This window comes from Phaethon aethereus, assembly GCF_964289735.1.
Source record: "Phaethon aethereus genome assembly, chromosome: 1".
Taxonomy (NCBI): Eukaryota; Metazoa; Chordata; class Aves; order Phaethontiformes; family Phaethontidae; genus Phaethon; species Phaethon aethereus.
The window spans coordinates 221,117,858-221,138,774 of NC_138575.1; the positions used below are offsets into that span (position 1 = coordinate 221,117,858).

The 20,917-nt window shown below is 40.5% G+C and overlaps 1 protein-coding gene across 1 annotated transcript in view; it reads right to left on the minus strand.

Moving 5' to 3' along the window:
• Positions 1–20,917, minus strand: part of FCHSD2 (FCH and double SH3 domains 2) — a gene marked incomplete at both ends in the record, with an annotated part of 167,780 nt that overhangs the window by 72,351 nt on the left and 74,512 nt on the right. The window contains 2 exons of the mRNA XM_082012210.1: positions 4,991–5,135; positions 6,620–6,696. Coding sequence (XP_081868336.1) covers positions 4,991–5,135; positions 6,620–6,696 — 222 coding nt within the window. The remainder of the gene's footprint in view (positions 1–4,990; positions 5,136–6,619; positions 6,697–20,917) is intronic.

Below are 20,917 nucleotides of genomic sequence, written 5' to 3' on the forward strand. Positions count from 1 at the left end.
TTTTGATGAGGCAATTAGTTGAAATAAATGGAATACAATTGGGAAAAATCCACTGGCAATCTACCAGCGGTGACAGAAGAAATGATTAACCCTCCTTTCTCTAAAATTTAAAACAGAATACGAAAGCTACTAAAGCAACAACACAACAGCAACAAGAACAACTTGATAAACATTATTTTAAGAGCTCGTTTTTCTTGAACCATTTCAAGAGCTTACCAATAAATAGGGTTATGTCAGAAATCAGTGTAATTCACAAAGAAAACTTAAAGGGTTAAAGTGCATAGCTAGTCAAGGGGTGAAAATAATTCCATCTCTTTTCATTAATATGACCCAATCAGCATTACGACATACATTTTAATGACAGAAAATACTACTGAAATGAATAACAGAAAAATTACTGTACTGGTTTTGGCTGGGAGAGCGTTATTTTCCTGTGTGGTATGGTGCTGTGTTTTGGATTTGTGACCAAAACCATGTTAATAACACGGGGCTGTTTTCGCTATTGCTGAGCAGTGCTTACACAAAGTCAAGGTCTTCTCTTTCTCACGCTGCCCGAGCAGCGAGGAGGCTGGGGGTGCACAAGAGGTTGGGAGGGGACACAGCCGGGACAGCTGACCCCAGCTGCCCAAAGGGATATTCCATACCATATGACATCATGCTCAGCAATAAAAGCTGAGGGAAGAAGGAGGAAAGACGGATGTTCAGAGTTATGGTGTCTGTCAACCCACGTCACTGTTACGTGCGATGGAGCCCTGTTTTCCTGGAGATGGCTGAACGCCTGCCTGCCCAGGGGAAGGAGTGAAGGGATACCTTGTTTTGCTTTACCTAATAAACTGTCTTTTACCTCAACCCACAAGTTTTTGCACTTTTACCCTTCTGACTCTCTCCCCCATCCCACCAGAGCGGAGTGAGCAAGCAACTGAGTGGGGCTGAGCTGCTGACCATGGTTAACCCACAACGATTACTAAAATGTTCAGTAACTCTCCAAACATCCAATCAGCTTCAAAAATTTTGTAGGAAAGGATCTCTGTTAAGCAGAAGGCATCTACTTAACAAAACAAATGTGAATTATCAATGTCTAGAAGTATACTATCTTTAGAAGAGATTTGTAAAGATTTTCTTTTACCCAAACTCGCTTAAGTACATATAACAGTGATAGTTCAATGCATTTATATTTAATTATAGATATTACAGACTAGATGTGGTCAATGAAGGCTCCAGGCAAGACGCAAGAGGCAGAGCCTCAAGCTAGCTTAAGGAAACTAATTTGCCTTTCTGTCCTTCAAAGACTAGTCCCAAGGTCCCACCTCTTTTCACATCATTATCACATACCCAATTTCTCCCAGTCAAGGAGCCACACAGAATCACACAATCATTAAGGTTGGAAAAGACCTCTAAGATCATCAAGTCCAACCATCAACCCAACACCACCATGCCCACTAAACCATGTCCCAAAGTGCCACATCCACACGTTTTTTGAACACCCCCAGTGATGGTGACTCCACCACCTCCCTGGGCAGCCTGTGCCAATGCTTGGCCACTCTCTCGGTGAAGAAATTTTTCCTAATATCCAATCTAAACCTCCCCTGGCGCAACTTGAGGCCATTTCCTCTCATCCTGTGGCTGGTTACTTGGGAGAAGAGACCAACCCCCACCTCACCACAACCGCCTTTCAGGTAGTTGTTGAGAGCGATGAGGGCTCCCCTCAGCCTCCTCTTCTCCAGACCGAACACCCCCAGTTCCCTCAGCCGCTCCTCATCAGACTTGTGCTCCAGACCCCTCCCTAGCTCCGTTGCCCTTCTCTGGACACGCTCCAGCACCTCAACATCCTTCTTGTAGTGAGGGGCCCAACACTGAACACAGGATTTGAGGTGTGACCTCACCAGTGCCGAGTGCTCCTGTTGGCCACACTAGTGCTGATACACGTTGTCCTCTTACTGTACACCCCTCCTAAACATCTACAGTTTTTCATTACACTAATTATTGATGCATGTAACCTCCTTTACAAGCACTGCAAGACAAATAAGATGATGTAATCCAACACTACAACATTAACTTCACAGCATTCAACAATCATTAAAAATAATATCCAGTCACCTGTAGCAAAAAGAAACTTTTGTTTCAGTCAACAGAAATTGCTCATCTTCTCACCACACAATTGCTCTCACTAAAAATGTCAAATTTCTTTCTGGCTATAAAGTAGATAAAAATTCATATATGTTCACACTAAGCCCAGTATTTGATGTGTGCAGACCAGCAAAGCAATGGGCTCTATAAGGTAAGCTTCATGGTGGGTGGTTTGGGAAATGGTGGAGTGGAAGATGGCGTTTTTTGAAGACCTCTGAGTGTATGATAGAAAAATGAAAGGTCGAAAAAATCTGTATATACAGGACAGCTGACAGAGACCTAAAATCATTTCAAAGGGACTGGGGTTTTGCTACATCAATCGGTATTTTGATCCCTGAAGTCTCCTGCCGGCATCAAAAAATTAAAATATCAAATAACCCCAGTTGTTAACACAATCATTTTAAAAGCATAAAAAGATCTTGCTTTTGCATCTCTGAAGAATAAAAAAGTGTCAGGAGACTGGATGCCGTTCAGGGGTTTTGGGCTGGGTAGACACTGGTTGTATCTAAAAAGCTGTTTCAGAGAGCTGACAGAGACGGTTTCTTGTTGCATTTCCTCCACGCACAGCGATTTTATTCTATTTGCCTTTCAGTCTTCTGATACAGATCCGTGCAAACGTCTGCGGTGGTGGCCACACCGCCTTTCCTGAAGACACCTGACAAACATACACTGCAGTGCTCTGCCGCCTCTTCCAAGGCCAGCATATGAAACCACACATCACTTATGGGATAAGCTTACAAGGTCTCTGGGGAAAGATAATGGCAGGGGGTGGGCTGCTGCCTTCAAAACAGCCTTCTTGTCTGGGTCCAAGAGCTGCTGAGCAAGGAATAGGGATCAGTTTTCTTAAAAGGTCGGACGTGGTCTACAGGAGAGACATTTATTACCGCTGCTCCAGAGTCACCTTGCGATTTAGCAATGTTTTTAAGCTAATTATGATGAGGTTTTCTGGAATTGTTCCAGTTTAGTATTAAAACAGATTATAAAAATGAAGTTTCTGTATGCTACCAAGTCAAGGAAGTAAAGGTTTAGAGACATCTCAGAAAAGAAAGATGATATGTCATCTAGAGCAACTCAGTACCTGCTGCAACCCTGGAAGGAGACGCTGCTTCTAACAGAAACTCGATTTTACGTGGGCATTCCAGTGTAACGTCACAAGTATTTTACTGACTCTGAATTTCAATTTTCATAAGCCTTTGTCTGGATGGAGGTCAGCTTAATGTATTATTTATCTGTTTGGAAATCCAAAGGAAAGGGTGAGAGACTGCACTTTCTAAAACAATAAATTTGTTGTGAAGGAAAATTAATACCACCAAGCGGATGGTTATTCCACGTTGTAGAAAAAGTGTATCGCTGTTAGAATACTTTGAATCAGAAATACTGCCCTGATAATTGTAATAACTTGTTCTGACAATTCAAAAATGCAGGAAAAGAGGAACCTTTCTCATTTATGTGAATTTGAAGAAGTGGTCCCACTTCTACTGCTGACTATAAACACTGAACTATCAGCACTTGCAGAAGAATAAAACTGGAGATTATTTACCCAGTAAAGAGACTATAAAATTGCTACAACATTGCTTGGAAAGCATCACAGAAAAATGAAAAGCCACAGGAGAATAAAACAACACCGTCAATGAAGTTAATTTTTCCTCCAGAAAAACATATATTGCACAGACTTCTAGGAGCTGTATGGTAATTGGTTCAAAACTGTTGGCTCATGTTACACTAACATTTATTTAAAGGTTTGTAGCCAAATATTTTACAAAATACTACTGTAGGACATGTAAGTAGGTAAGTTACAGTTAGTTGTCGTCACTTTTTAGCAAACAAAACTGAAATGGTGTATTGTTTCGGGGGTTTTTTTGGTCTTTTACCTTGAATGGATCGTTCAGCCTACCTCAAGTTAAACCCAGAGGCAATGTTAATAAATGCTCGATAATAATGTACAGAAGGAATATTTACAGCTACCAACTAATGCCTGAGAAAGTGTGTTCCACCAGCATTTCTATTTCTTATGTTATGCTTTACCCAAGCCACACCATGAGCATTTCAAAAAATCGTTCTTGAAAACGTCCAAAAATGTATGTTCAGTGCAGTAGTGATTTTTTGTAAACGATGCTCACTCTTTTCCTCGCTCCAGCGCAAGCCACAGAACACAAACACCAAAGAATTAAAATATGAAGAGTACTTAGCTTTACATAAATACACATCGCTGTATTTTTCAAATGTGTCTCACTGCCTTATCGAAACAGATGGAACATCGCATTTTATTTGAACCACATTCTATATTAAGAGGTATGGTAGAGACCTTTTGAGACATAAATGACTTTAAAATTTAACAACCAATTAAATCTAAGTCAAGCTTAATTTTCCTTGAACTACACTATTTTCTTTGCATGGATTAGCAGATCAATTATAGCAGCTTTTGGAATACTGACTTGTGATGCTTTTACAGGAGGTGGCTGGATAACCTGTATTCTACATCTTGAAGACTGCATAAGTCATTCCTTCAGGTTTAAGATACGCTTTTTCTTAAAATCAGAACCCATTCTTAACAAAATCCAGTTGCAATTGTCACTGGAAAACCAATTCAGTGTAATTGCCATAGCACAAAGTTAGGATTTGCAGAGACAGTTTTGATCAACTACGTATCACATTTTAAAAGATTCGTTTCAAAGCAATTTTAATTTCAGATAACATCGCTCAGCATTTTGATCCACCTTCGACAAGCTGGCTATTTACTTTTATTACATGCACAAGAAGAGACTGAAAAGTACACATGTATTTTAGAAGTGCCATACTAAAAGATTTCTAATAACTGTTTTTCTAAATAAAAACGACAAAGGTTTAAAGAAAATGCAAATACCTTCTTCAACTGCTGTTCCTTAAAGCACCGTACAGTCCTGGCTGGTTCAGAAATTAAGTTTTTATAGTTCTCACAGATATTGAGTCGGGATTGGGCTACTTGCATCGTGCCTTCTAAAAGCGATTTCCAAACCGAGTACATGCTCCTAAAAATAATAAGACACAAAAAGGTTGTGGGTAGGCGAAAAGGGAGGCCAGGCATGGCACTGAAAATACGGGTTGGTTTTATGTAACAGTAGCATCCATTCTTCCAAGGATCGCTTCTAAAAATAAAGCTAAAGCACAATCCTTCATGCTGATCTAGCAAATACCTGTACTTTTAACAAAAATTTTACCTGAAATTTTACCAAAAGTAAAAATTTTTGCTCCTGTCCCTGTTTGGTGATTCAACTCTTTGGCAAGCATTTTTGGTTGACTCTCTTGCTCCAGTGGAACTGGAGAGAAAGCAGCAGCCAAAGCCAGATCAGATGTTGACTTTTTTTTTTTTTTTTAATAAGATCACGGATTTGGTGATTTTGAGCATCTTGCAATCAAGTTACAGACCGCTCATCAATTTTGCCTCAGCTACCTGTAGCTTCTCCATCACGCGCAAGAGGCCAAAGGCAACAGCCGGAGCCGGGCGGCAAGCTTCGCAGGGCCCCGGTGGCTCACCAGAAAAGCTCCGAAGTGCCCAAGTGGGCAGGGGAGGGAGGAGCGGGGAGACGGGGGAAGATGGCGGCGCGCTCTCCCCGCAGCCGCAGAAGGGGCTGGGGCTCGCAGAGCCCGCGCAGGCGGGGGCAGGCAGCGAGCGGGCGGCAGGTATCTGGAGAAGACCTCTGGGCGCCGGGGGTGGACCTGCTGGCACGGAAGGCTTGCTGAGCGGGGAGTAAACCGCAGGTAGAAAGGGTCCGTGTGTTACGGGATCATTTTCTATACATAAATAAACTCATAATTCGGTTTATTCCTTCTTAGACACACCAGTGAAGGTACTGAAAGCCCAAAACACAAATCTATCAACAATTTCTTCCTGTTTGAAATAAAACTTGTCAGAATACAAAGAATAATAATAATACATTGAAACAAAGTATCTAAAAACTTTTCCAAAATATTTCGGAGGTACTGTTCAAGGGTGGGAGGCTTTCAGCAACTGAGACATTTCTGTTTTCGTGTTACGATCCACCTCTCATGTTAATGAAAGGAAGTTTTATAAACAACTGTGTCTCGCTCTGCCTCCTCCATGCTGGCAGATGGGATCTTCATGAAGAACGGCCTCCTAAAAAGAAATTTGTTGCTGTCTTTCCCTATGAAGAAATCCACGTGCTTATTACTCTTACCTTAAAGCTATGTACTAAAATATATATTCAGATACGAGCATTAATACCCAAACAGCGTGCACAATTACAGTTGTTGTCCTGTCTTGCCATTTTGTTTTTCCAATCTTCCTAAATTATTCAAGTAATAAACACCTATTTAAGACTAATCTCACGTTTTCAGCAGAAAACAAAGCTTCTTTTTTAACCGGTAATGGTCTACAACAAAGAAAAAAAATACCTTTAACTACGAAAGACCAGTGTTTCGTTGTTGAGTAAAATAATTACACAAATAGAAATTATAAAGACAGCTATTTTGAGAGATCCAACTGTTAAATTACCTATAATCACTTCGTTCATCAGCTTTAATTCCAAGCCAGTCCTTCTTTAAGTATTGGCTAGCCAGCTTCTGAATGCTCTGTTAAAAGGAGGGGGAAAAAAAAAGGTTAAAAATAAGCGGTGCCTAAACTAACATTTTTGCTGCTATACCAGCCAAATGGCAACCTGGCATATAAAGAAGCAATCAACCCATAGCATCAGCAAATTACTACAAAGCAAGACTGTTCTTTTTACCCCTTTTTATATTTTTCTTTGACTTTAGTTTCCATCGAGACCAATTACCGAGTTTCACGTTAATATTTAAATCCGAGGGAGTCCGGCTGAGATCGACACGCGCAGGCCTCAGCGCTGAAAGTACTTCTGCTCGTGACTAACCCCGGCGAGACCAAGAGTACAGACGTCTGAGCCGTGCGGGGCAGCATCAGAGGCAGCAATATTGCAAGTAAAACGTCTCAGTTTGTCACAGCGATAATAATCAAAATTTTTATTTAACTGAATATGGACGCGGGGTTCGGAGAAGCAATGAAATATTTAGTCATCTATGTGCCCAAACTGAAATGGCCGACGTCGACCATTCAAGGTTGCGCCGTCGCCAGTGAACCAAAGCAGCTCTACTGCTCACAGGCTCGGGCCTTTACTCAGGGGATCACAACAGACCAGAGACTGAAAAAATGCAGTTCCTTTTTAATTATTAACGTTAATTGCGCTCTTTAGTCTCTGCATTTCACGTTGCACGGTCTCAGAAAATCAATAACACCATTTTCATATTCAAGCTCAGAGAGCAGCAAAACTTAATTTGTAAAGGATGCGAAGGAGCGGGAGTCGCTGTCGCAGCGGCCCCTCCTTTGGCTTGTACCCTCATTTAACGCTGCGGGTATCGCTCACGGACTGAGTACCATCAAACGGAAAAGAAGATGTACATTATCCAACTCACAAGTTGGGTAAGGGGTTTATGAACACTGCGCGGCATTTTCCCACTTCTTCAAAAGAGCCATCACCGGGGAAACGCTCTCCAGCTTTTGTATAAAAGTCTGTTTAGCAAAGAAGTGGGAGACCAAGGTTGAAATTCCCTTTCCGGCTAAGGAAACCCAATCCCACAGATGCTTTCCAGAAGAGTGCATCCTGAGGAACAGCCCGGGGTGCGACACCTTCGCCTCCGACCCGCTCAACAAGATGCGTGGCGCAGGATTGTTCCTTTCCGTTTTCCATACTACATTTAAGGGGCCGTCACCTTTAAGTTCTCTTAGAGCAAAATATCAGAAGGATCTCAAAAAGCACAACCAGATTTCATTCTTGCTAAAATTTATTACCGACCTTACAACCTGACCAACACTTTCACATTGAAAAATGTTTATTGTTGCTAATACATCGTTAGTAGGAAATTTATGCTCCCTCGTATTAAATATATCTAGTCCTTGTGAAGCCAACTGTTGAGGGCCGTTACTTCCCATTCTGAGCTTCTACATCTTCCCAAGTTACCTTCCTGATTTCCATTGCACTTTTTGCTCAGATAAGGATCGTTTTCAAATTCCACGTCGAAATTTCACTGTGGAACATGAAGTACGTGAACATATCTGTTCAGGCATGTAGTCAGCAATTCTTTTCACAGGTAAAGCTATGCCTGTAACTACAAATTCTTGCACTGTCATTACAGTTTCTTCCATTTTTAAAAATATGCCCAAATTGCATTAGGTAGCTGTTAAAAGCCCCACATAAAAGGAAAAATAACATTTCCTTTAACTCTGGCAGAGCAATTTGTGATGAGATTTGGAGCTTTATTAGTTACCCCCAGCTGGTGCTATTTTCATGTTTCCGTCCATTCTGCATCAGACTCCACCCATGATCTGCCCCAAGACGCTGAACACACGTTCAAAAACATAAAACTAACCATAGAAAAAAGCTTACTGGCAGTTGAGGACAAGCTATGCCGAAATTAAAGATGCAAAAAAGTCACAACGGGGATAAAAAAAAGCCATTTTTGCACACAGAAACCTTATTACTGATACAAGCAACCTAACTCAAAAACTAGCATGATTAAATGAGCTTAACCATTCCTTTCCAAACCTAACAAGCTCGCCACCGAATCAATGAAACGTCGAAGAGAGGGCTCCAGCTGCATAGTGAAGATGCCTGATCTTCAGTATTCATGAAAGCGGATAAACCACATGTTGGCATTTCATACAAAACTGCTGTAAGCAAATGTATGGTTTTTAATTAGACTGGTACAGTAGGTTTGCTTTCTTAAACCTTAAGTTGAACGTAGCTTTTTTGTATGAGATCCTCCTTGTTCTGTTCTCAATAACACTTCTTGTTTTGCTGTACCGAAACAAAGAATACCGCTGTTGAGCGCAAGCGGGGAAGTCCACTGATTGTTTAACCTTTGGCATCGCCCGACTTCACCCGCAGCCCAGGAGCATGCTCGTTTCTTCCTTGAAGGTGCCCATCAATCACGATTAATGGGCTTGAGATAATGATACTTAAATACAACAATGAATTTGTAGAGAGGCAAGAACAGAAGTCCTGCGGAATGCTCTCCTGATTTCACTATCGTTTGATGACACATTTCCTTAATATTTATTTCAAAGTGACTTTAGAGAATGGGACAGCGTGTCACTGAGTAAAGGTGCTATCAAAAATTACAAAATAAATCCCCATCAAAGTTGAGCGCAACCCATAAAACCTCTCCTTCCTCTCAGTCTTGTTGGGCTACAGATAGTGGGAGAGTCACGACCTAAAATCCTGCTCAGGAGAAGCAATAGTGACGGTATTGCAGGTATCTGCAGGTTGGGGTATCTGCATTCCCAGCCGCCACGTGGCTCGCGAGCCCCGTGTCCCACTCTGCTGGGCACCTCCACGCACCGTGCAAAGGCACCGGCCTGCCTTCAAAACCTTTGATATCCAAAGAAAAACTAAAACAACTTTCAGTATAAATATGTAAAACCATAGCTCATCAAAACTACAAAACCAGCCTGCTCTCTGATGGCTGTCAAACAAGAAGGTTTTTTGATTTAATTTTTCCACTTCCTTTTAAGGCATGTATTATTGAATTTGTAAAAAAGTTCAGTTAGTTATTTTTGAATGGTAATAACAATTGATTTGTTTTAAAGCACACTATTTTTAATCAATAATTATTGACATGAAAGGTCAAAAATGTCCAAAATCCCCTGCAAGCGCTGTGCAACCTCTGCTCACCCTTTGTCGCAAGAAACATACTTGGTGACTCTGCTTGTGTGTGTTATTAACACATTAAGCAGGATTTAGAAAGAGCAAATATAAACCAGTGTAAACAGCTGTCACATAAAGCCAATTTTAACTCATCTGAAGACGACACATATCCTTCCTCCATGTCTTGATTTTCCCTTCCTCCCTCCCATCAAAAGGCATGTTGTATCGCTCTGCTACAAACCCATTACCATTACACATTCATGGGTCCTTCAACTGTTTGCAAATCTGCCTAACAGATGGAGGGATGGGACATAAAATTGTGTCAATCAATCATTTGAGGAATCGACACCTAGAAATGAAATTCTGCTGAAGAGAAAAACCATAAAAAAATCAGCACAGGTTCATATATGCTCAAATTCCTATTTCCCAGTGCTGCAGCTCCTATTTGATGTTCCCTGTTACCAGATCTTACCTCAAGTCTGTTTATTGGTATTTTCTAATAAGGCCAGTTGTGACAGATATTGGGGAGGAAAAAAAAGTAAATATTTGCTATGATACTAACAGAAAGTAATTACCGACAGAAAAGGAAAGAGAGAGATGTCCCCAATTAAAAGATCATTGATAGAAAAGTATGTGGCTTTTAAAAAGACATACTAACGATGTTTTTCAAAGCAGTCCTAAGATCTTCATCTGTAATAACTGAGAGGTGCTGATGACAGCCAGGTCCCCTAAAACCTGTTATTGATTGCAGAAAGCACGGTAGACACTAGCTGATATAAGAGTGAATTTTGGAAAATATCTATCAACCGGACAAATTTAGTGCTCTTTTTTGCTTAGGTGGTTTCAATATCTTGCACCATTTTGATGACTTCTCTTAATCCGAGCAGAATCCATAAACCAACTCCTTCTAACTTCCATTTCTACAACTAAATCTACACTCTGCTATTATTGTTTCAGCAAAAAAGAACCCTGAATTGAGGAAGTTGGAGAAATACTGTCCTCTGAGTAGTCTCTAATATTCAGTGATCCAAGGAACTCCATAGCAAAGGGCCCAAATAATCCCTCCGAGTGGGGAAAAAGGAAATGGATGGTAGAGAAAGCCCAGCCAGGAGGTGAAGCCTTGGGTAACACACTAAATCCGAGGCCACCAGATGAGAAGGGCATATGGACAGTAGCTGCTGAGACAAGTCTAGGATTGAAAAGCTTCCTCCGGCCATGCCATTTGCACCGGTGGCGAAACCCTGAAACCGCGACGGAGAAGATGCAAAGGGGATTTAAAGGAGGAGAAAAGGAGAGAGTTTCTACCTAAAGTCAAGTCTCAGTTGTGAAGGTGATGTCCTATATGTTTATTATTTGTTAGCTACTATATGATGTTAATACACTATTTTTCTAGTTTGAAGAGCAACTTTTCCAAGCGCTGATCACTGACAAGTGACAAAAAATAATGTGGTTTTTTTTTTTCCCATGGATGCCTGCATGGCAATTTGCTTGACTGATCCTCGAGATCACTGCCTATGTATTATGTGCCGCAGCAGGAGCTTTCTGACATTATTTTGTTTTACTAAGTGGCATTATTTTGTTTGCTAAGTACTCTTCTGGCAGGCAAACACTCCACAAGGGAGAGGTTTTTAGCATCTCTCTCTTGACTTCTCTGGGAGGAGCAAGGTTACTCCCAATTCAACTGACTTCAGAGAAATTTGGAACCCAGTTGTACTATTTACCACCTGCATCTTAAGGCTCTCCAACAGCAGAAAGAAAAAGTAAAATTCTTATTATGTATAAATTCTTATTATCAAACCCATCCATTGTTTATGCATGAGAGAATCACAGAATCACAGAATCATTAAGGTTGGAAAAGACCTTCAAGATCATCAAGTCCAACCAACAACCCAACACCCCCATGCCCACTAAACCATGTTCAGAAGTGCCACGTCTACATGTTTTTTGAACACCTCCAGTGATGGTGACTCCACCACCTCCCTGGGCAGCCTGTTCCAATGCTTTTCTCAGTAAAGAAATTTTTCCTAATATCTAAATCAATCTAAACCTCCCCTGGTGCAACTTCAGGTCATAAAACAGAGATTTGTTCTGGTTTGGTTTTAAATTAAAAAAAAAAAAGTTCAGTAATTTTGGCCCATTATTATTGTGAGGTGCACAGTAAGATGGAAAATTTTATTTTATTTCAGTACTTCTGGTTCTTCAGAAGTAAAATTTAGAGTTATATTAAGGCTTTCTTGCCACTGTAGAAACAGCAGTTTGACTGATATCAGATATTTTTTAAATCACATTTTTAGCTGTAGAAGAGTAAGACTGACTGAGAATGAAGAGAAACTGCCATATAGGGAGAATCCTCCATAAAGAGAAGGAAAAACCCCACACAACTGAGCTGGATTTTGAAGAATGCTTCTACTGCAAAAATGAAAAGAATTAGATGCATCCAAAAAAGAAATTTCAGATGCTCGCGCTTCCCCGATGCTCAGATTCTTTTCTTAATTCGGTAAGATTTTACATGACTGTAGCTAGCTTAACGAGTCTGACTCACTGAAACAGGGAGATACTTTGTGCCAAAAATTTCGTAGACAGCTTTATCAATCATACAGATGTTTTTTTCACGAGCTTGAAGAGTAACCTGAAACATATTTTACGCTGTTGCCAATCTCTTCAAAACATTTGGACAGGGAGAAGGGAACACGTGGGAGTGGAAAACGCAATTTTGTCTGCATGGTGAGAGGAAGACTCCAGCTCCTGAATAGAGAAGAACAATTTAGTCTCAGTATTAAATTCCAAGATAGTTATTAAGTGTTCACAGCGATTATTTGAAGTGGTATTTTATTTACTAGAGCCAGATTCAATAAAACCTTTAATGATTTAATGAGAATGAACTCCATTCAGCATGGACTCAATTCAGGGATTCCACGCAAGATATGACTTGGCCCCATTTACATTATAAGCTGATGACAAACCACTGTCAGACACAATTATTTTGCTCGGAGCTCGCACAGGGCCTTAGGCAACGAGATCGTGACTAAAGCGCTGCTGCAGCCCAACTAAAAATGAAAATAAACCACGTAACAGGCAGCGCATGGACTTCTACAGCACATCCCGATACTTTCTGAAAGGCACAGATGAAAACTGTGCTGGGACTGTTCATCTGCATTGCCTTTAATCCGGTTAAACAATCAATGAAAGAGGTTTCCGTGTGCCTGCCGCACCGATTGTAAAACTCCCCCAAAACATTATGAAAGGCTGGTTATCTAATGTAAAGCTGCAGCTCTGATCATGTTGCTTCTCCTTCCTGGACATGGGGTATCCCTTCCTACCATTAGATGATTCCGGTTCCAGAAAATACGGAGTTTCATTCTTTCAGTTGCAACTTATTTCCAAGCTGATCCATTTCTTTTTTTTTTTTTTTTTTTTTGATATCTGAAGCAAGACATGAAGGCAAAGGGGAAAAAAAAGAAAAGGGCAAGCTGAAAAATTAATTTACAGCAGTTAAATACCCTCCAACACTCACAGGACACTCACCCAGGGCACTCTTGCCATCAGGTTTAGCAAGGGCAAGGTCAGATCTCTTGTTCTTCGTGGGTTTTGTTCATTTGTTAAGAGTTAAAACCATTACTTCATTTTCCAAAACTACATTCCCCGCCCCCCCCCCGCCCCCCCCCCCCGCAAAAGAAAAGGAACAAAGCATATTCTTTCCAAAATATCTTGCTCCTGGAGTTTAGCATTATTTTCTATATTGAATCCATAGAAGAGATTAAAAAAATAAAATAAACCCCCAGGAATTGCTTCTTCACTGGTAGGAGTATCTACAGAAAGGAAAGAAAGGCAAAAGACCATCTACATGACAGTCCCCCAGGTTTGAGGAGGAACGATCCTACAGCAGTGAAGACCATTCAGGAAAGATCATGGAGTCTCATCCCGATCTCTAACTGTTTTTACTCAACTGTGCTTAATATCACTCACTGCAATTTGCAGCACACTATACAGCAGGCAAACCAAAAAATTACAACACTCTTTTTACCATTTCAAGACTGCCGTAATGCTTTAAAGTAAACACGGGCCTCTTCACTCAAACCTGAATTTTTCAGTCTTAATATGTAACCTGCTTTTTTCTTTGCCCTTGATGATTTGCACTGGTCTCCTCTGGTCTCTCTCCGGTTGGTCCAAATCTTCCTTGAAACCTCGGAGTCAACACTTGAAAGACAGTACGCTGATTTTCCAGCCTGATTTTGAACTTCCATACTCTTGGCAGACTCCCCTCCCACCCATCCTGAGTCAGTATCAGTAAATTTAATAAGCATACATCCTACTCCATCCTCCAGGCTATTAATGATAATGCTGACTACTACCGGATTAAGGACAGGCCCTAAGAGACCTCATTCATTTTAACAAAGAGCTATTTGATATCCACATGATTTTCCAAATGTTTTTCATCACGGTTTTGTCATTTCATCCAGACCACATTTCCCTAGGATGCAGTTTAGGCCACCACATGAAAGAATCAATAACCTCCCTAAAGTCAAGACACCTAGCACCTTCTCTATTTACAGACCTGTTACCCTGTAACAGCAAAAAAGAAATTAAAAAATTATCCCAAACTGGTGTTAAGCGGTTTTTTTTAACACTTCTATTTGTTGCTGCAATGCTTCTCTAGGAATTTAAACTAACCTGAATGATGCGTAACTTAATTCTTCCTCTCTCGGCACTCCTTTTAAAAAAAAAAAACACTTGGCACTAAGTTTGCCCCTTTTTTCAAGGGTTTCAAAGTTTTCAAAGACACCACTCACAGCTTTGACACAGGAAATTATCTGAGGCTAAATCCTCTGCAGCCAAGCTGACTGGACCTACAGCCAATTCAGATTTGTTCATTAAAACGTCCTCCAGCCTATGATATTCCTCAACTTTCATCAGGGCAAGATAGATCTATTATCTAGGGATTAATATGAGCCAATCTACCCACAGTGTTTTACTTCACTTGGCAAAAAACAAACATTGGAAGTTTCTTTATCTGCGTATCTCTGTTATTAAGAATATCCTGACGGATGACTTCAATACATTTTAACGGATAAAACCATAGTTTACAAAGCTTCAAATTGTTTGCTTTCTCTCCAAGTTCTCCTGTCTTTGGCTTCCAAATTTTAGGATTTTAGGCACTCAAAAAAATAACTGTCATCTTCATGATATGGCACCACATCCACAACCAAGCTGCAGATCCTTCCAACTCCAAGCAAGTTACAAACCAGAACAAAACCAGTTAAAACAACCAAGCTAAGTATTCATCCGTATAAATTATTTTCACATTCTCGATTATATATTTTAAATTCCTGAACTGAAGAGATGTTTCCATTCAGAAACATTCCAGGTTATTTTTAAGGCCTTTTGCTAAATTACTTCTAAAAAATGTCTAGGTTGATGCAACGCTCTCTTAATGTCCACTCCAGTATTTCAACATGTTTTCTCTTCTGCTTCCACTGAAGGGTTGTCTGACCGGTACTGAGAGCCACCTTCGCTCTTCTTGCAGGCACAACAACTTTTTGCTCCACAACCTATGAGGAGGTACAACATGCCAAGCAACCAGACATCCCCCATCTCCCCGATACAGCCACAGAAACAGAAGCAGGTTGAACAGAATTACCCCCCAGTCTTTGAATTTGAAATGTAGGAAACATTAACTTTTTTTTTTCTTCAAAACAGAAGTAGCTTGTGTTTAGACCATACACAATTACTCTTCCCTATACTTGCAATAATGTATTCTAGATTGTGAAGCTGTTCTTCATAAACCTAAATAGAGAGTCCTTTTTCATAGCTAGCTTTCTTAAAGTCCTTATGAAACTGTTAGAAAACCTCAGGAAAGGGCAGAGCCTTAAGATTATATTAAAAGAATTCAGAAGGTTCGCACCACACTACTTTTTTGTGTAGCTGAAGGCAGATCAGCAGCTCTAGAGAAGAAATTTGTTTGCCTCTTGGTTCAAAAGTCTATGCTTCTGGAGCAAATCCCCACTCCTAATCGATAAACCAAAGTCCTGTACAGTATCAAAAGGGGTACGATCAATTTACGTAGTTTCTTATAAGGTAGATCTCTTCCATCGCACTGCACTAGACAATAAAGCTTTTTGGCCATGTTCATTTTATACTTTTAGGTAATCCTTTAGCAACTTTGGACCTTGACTAGCACATCTAGACATGCAGTACAAAGCCTCTGTAATCCATTCAGAATTCCATGAACATTCACCATAGAGAATGACTGATGAGGTTTTGTTAGATGAATGTGCTTTCTATCAAGCGTTAGAAAGTGCCAGGAGCCACATTGCCGTGGAAAGCTCTGCAGAACCCCGTATCTGTAGGTGGAAGATGTTGTACGTTTGGGAGGAACGTGCTAAGATGCCAGCAGAGAAGTGCTACCAGCTCCGCTGCTCGCAGCCAGCCACGGCAGACTGCTGAACCACAGAATCACTAAGGTTGGAAAGAACCTTCAAGATCATCAAGTCCAACCATTAATCCAGTGCCACCATGTCCCCTAAACCATGTCCATGCTGCAACCCACCCAAGCCACTCAGAACTGTTTAAATTATTCAAGATCTTCTCAGAGCTCCAGAAGAGTTGAGAATCAAGTGAGCACGTGATTTATAAAGATGCCTTTGCTCTAAGTTTTGAGGTGCAGGGCATATACAACTGGTATTCAGTGACTGAAGAGAATGAAGGAGTCACAGCTAAACATCTGGTTTTCTCCATTTACAGGTCTGATCGCTAGCGGTAATTCAAAGGGAAGTTTTTCAGGACACAGCACAAAATTGCAGAACATTTTGGGTCGGAAGGGACCTTTCGAGGCCATCTAGTCCAACCCTCTGCCATGAGCAGGGACATCTTCAACTCGAGCAGGTTGCTCAGAGCCCCAACCAACCCAGCCTTGAATATTTAAATGAACGTTTGAATGCTAAGCATCTTCACCTAAGCAAAAAAGAATCCAAACACTACATGTAAAAGCGGTGGTAAAAAAGCAGTTGTATCATTCACTCAAAAGAGGAACTACCGTCACATTTACTGGTGCCACCAGTCTCCCCTGCTCTCTGGGAAACAAAAGCCACATCCTTCCTCTCTCTCAAACAAGCCGTTTGCACAAACCTGATCTGAGCAAGCACTGCATGTGAAGGAGGAGATGGGAGAGATCTGTATCACTTCCTCACCATCATTTTCTGCCCTTTTAAGGGACAGAAGCCAAAAAGCGTGAAAAAGTGCTATTTCATACGCCTCTGGAGGCGCTCGATGCAGGGTTTGAGCGAGCGCTGCTGGCGCGTAGAAGTGTTTTTCTTCTCTGCACAACTTTGCATTTGAGCTGCTGAGAAATAGCACTTTGCAAGTACCAAATTGACTCTATGGGCTCCCAAAACGCTGATCGCCTCCTTCCCCCCACCCAGGTGGGAGCCCCATGTTGGTGGAGAGCAAGAAGGACAAGGATCATGATGTGGTGCTGTGGAAAAAAGCAAAGCACCAAGGAGGACCAAAAAAAACCCCAAAAAGCAACAGCTTTTCAAATTCTCATCTTCCCCATAATCATCTCCACAAGTTCTGTTTTGCTGAGAGAGAACATAACCTGGCACTTCCCAGTTTGGGAACGTGTGAGGATTTAGTGTAGTTTTAAATTCCAACTTTCCTGTAATTCAGGTCTTGGGTGGCTGATGGAGTATGGCAACAATTCCATCTTCTACAGTATTTTTGCCTGGAGAATAATGTGGCAACCGCTCCTCTACAAAAGAGAAGAACCAGGACAGGATCTCATCGGCAAACACTGAAGTAAGGATTAAAATCTACGTTAATCAGTTCACCCGCCTGATGGAAGAATTTGAGAGAGAAAAACCTCATCATCCTTCCAGTGAAACAGCTCTAATAGCATCGATCTGCGCCAGTGAACAGCCCCGCACGAGCACTTTCAACACCACCACTGGAACCAGTTTCTGATTCAAATATTTGTTAAGGACAGTAGCAAAAAGGTTTCATATAGCTTTGTACCCTCTTAAAATTGATAAGCCATCCACGCAGCTCTCCCGTCCTTGATAACTTCAACCTGTCATGGTGAACACTTGCTATTTTCTTCCTTTTAAAAAGGGAAATGCTTTCTTTACCCACCCAAAAAAAAAGAAAAAAGAAAAAAAAAAAAGACTTATTTATAATCTAACCAAACCCTTTTCAGAGATGACTAGTGAAGCAGTGTTGCCAGCTGACCCTGACTTTAAGACCTGAAAATCAAAACTTTTGCTTTCAAAAAGGCATTTGGTGCTTGATGCCAGAGAAGTGGCTGAAAACAGGATGAGCACATTCTCACCCTGCAAGTTTGGATGTGTTTTTTTGAAGCGACTTAATGGTTCAGTCAATTCTGTAGCGATTTTCTAGGAGATGAAAGGAAGCCCAATTCAGGCAGATATGCAGAAAAACTAAGCAAAAGAAGAGAACTGTACAAGAATAAAAAAACTGGCACACTGGATGGGACACTAAAAACATAGCTAGTAAGCCACAGTAGAATGTAACATCACAGAATGTACATATTTTCTCACATAATTACATTAAAGTGTAGAAAGATATGAAAAGGAAGTGTAAATTAAAAACACAGGCCAGCAGTTATCTGAAAATACCATGATAAAATTACATACTAGGTCAGTCATCCAGAAACACAGATTAAGCGGCAATAAAAACAGACTCTTCAAAATTACAGATTTACAGAGACTATAAGAAAGGGGATTTCAAGAAAACTTGAAAAACACATAGGACATCAAGTCGCATGTGAATTGAGGAAGTTCAGTTAAGGAAAATTTCCACAGTCCTATTTTACTTACTTGACCACAAGGCTGTAAAACAGAGCGCACTGAATTTTGATGTGGTGAAATACAGAGTTTCAGGAAAGAATTAAATAAATGGGAAATTCAAATTAAAACCAGCTTTAAAAGCCTGCAAGCGCAGTATCACAGAAAGGTGAAAATATTCTAATAACTGCCATCACTGTCTGAGAGTCTTAATAAAATGCAGAATTATGAACTAAGCAGCACAAGAACTTTACCACAATTAAACCTCTTAATCTTCAGTTTATTTAAAGAAAAGAAATGTATATGGAAAGAACAGTTCATTAAGAACAATAGTTTTACGAGACCTGGGACAGGAGACAGAGAGGGTGATTATATCTGTTAAAACTAAGTATTTCTATTATCAACTACAGCTAAAACCCACCAAAGAACCAGCTGCTACAAATTAAGGAAAGTAAATGTACAGCAATAGGCATGTTACCTGTTATACTTATTAAAAAACCCCTCACAGATATTAACATGTAAGAGCATGGAAGACGCAAGTTAAGCATGACAGTGTCTTCCAGTGTAAGCCAAAACATATTAAGTATTGTTCTTGAAAAAGCTTCTAATTCAGTAGCTGCCATTGATATCAGTGAATATTAACGGTCAGCTAGAAAATATTCAGTACAGTGCCAGAAGTTGCAAAAATATGTATCGGGATAAAGACGAAACAAAGTATTGACTAAGATTAACACAAAGGATAAAAAAATAGATAACCCCAGTGAAGATCATATGAAGATATTCCTACAAATTCAGGAGCGTAACTAAGCCAAGAGGAGTTCTCCGGCTTTATCAACAGCAGCAATAGCATCTCAGCCACCAAACGGGCTTATAAAGCGACACAACCCACCTCCTGAATCTGAAAGGTTACTGCATTTTCTAAAAAACTTCGGACCAACAAACCCATACTAGCCCAACAGATCGTTTCCGTGCTAAAGCTGCTTTTTGCCCCAAGGCAAGCACCACTCACTACAGATCAATGCACTCGCCGAACTGGCCCCAGCAACAGGCAGCACAGCGGCGTTGCGACGCTGCGGCAAAAGGCGATGTTTCGAAGACATTAAGACGACAGAGGAATACGCAAGCTGGAGCTGTTCGGTAGGTGGGATGAGGGAATATAGACTTAATCTAACTCTTAATCTAACTCAAGTTATTCGAGGTTAAGGTAACAACTTCGCTAGAATATCCCGTGGATGCACAAATCGGCGCAGTGTGTAACCTTAATATCTGCTTTAAAGTTACTTTGAACTAGTTCAAAAAGCAGTGAAATGCTAGAAGAGCTAAAAGGACGGCACACAGGAATGTCAGACTGAAACAGAGGCTGGTTAGCGACGTCCCTGTCTTGTTTCAGAGACAGGCTGCTACCGAAAATTGTCTTTAAGACTTTACCAAGTCAGCCACAGAGCCTGGGATTGTAAAATTTTCATCATCGTGTGACTTTGCATTTGTATTTATAAATAAACCATAAATATGTGTGTGGGTTTTTTAAATAACACCATTCACGAGACTTCAGTGTTTGAATATTTAATATTTTGAAAAAGCTTAACAGCTGGGAATACTAGCGTTTAATCTCACGGATATATTAGCATTGCAAGGGAACTCAGAAGGTAAGGAACTGCAAAACGACTCTGGCAGCTATTCCTTCCAAGTTATTAGAGCTCTTAATTGCTGATTCTGAATGCTCATCTGCAACAAGCATTTCTTAAAAGTCGGTATTTTATTGCACTAGAAACAGACTGCAAACCATTACTTCTCTCCATTCTCCAGCTGCAGAGGAATACATCCTCCATTCACTTTCTTCCATGTTGTAAAATACATTTCTGAATTTCTCGTATCCTCTGAAGTGCAGTTACCAGCCATTCCTGAAGTTGCTCCGTGTTAATTCGTTGCAAGTGTCTTCGCAAACCAAGCAGGCTGGCATCTTCTCTTCTGTGGGAACTCCTTAATTAAAGGTTCACATGATTACAAAGCACTGAGGCAGCTCCATGTTTTATGTAGCACAAAGCTTATTTTTTTCCTATCCTATAACAGCTGGCAGATAATTATTAAATTTGTTGTGCTTCCCATAATATTGATTGATCAGTTTATAACAACTGAAATCTTACTATTCTGAAGTTTATCACACCACATTGTCAAAATTCATTTTACATTTGGTAATTAGCTTCTGAGCTTTTTGTATCTTCAGAATATGCAACTTGCAATTAGGTGATCTTTTATATTCAAGTTTTCTAAGTCAGTTTTTGGCAATAGTTAAAATGTGACATCATATTGTGGGGGGAAAACACAAAAATCTGCCTG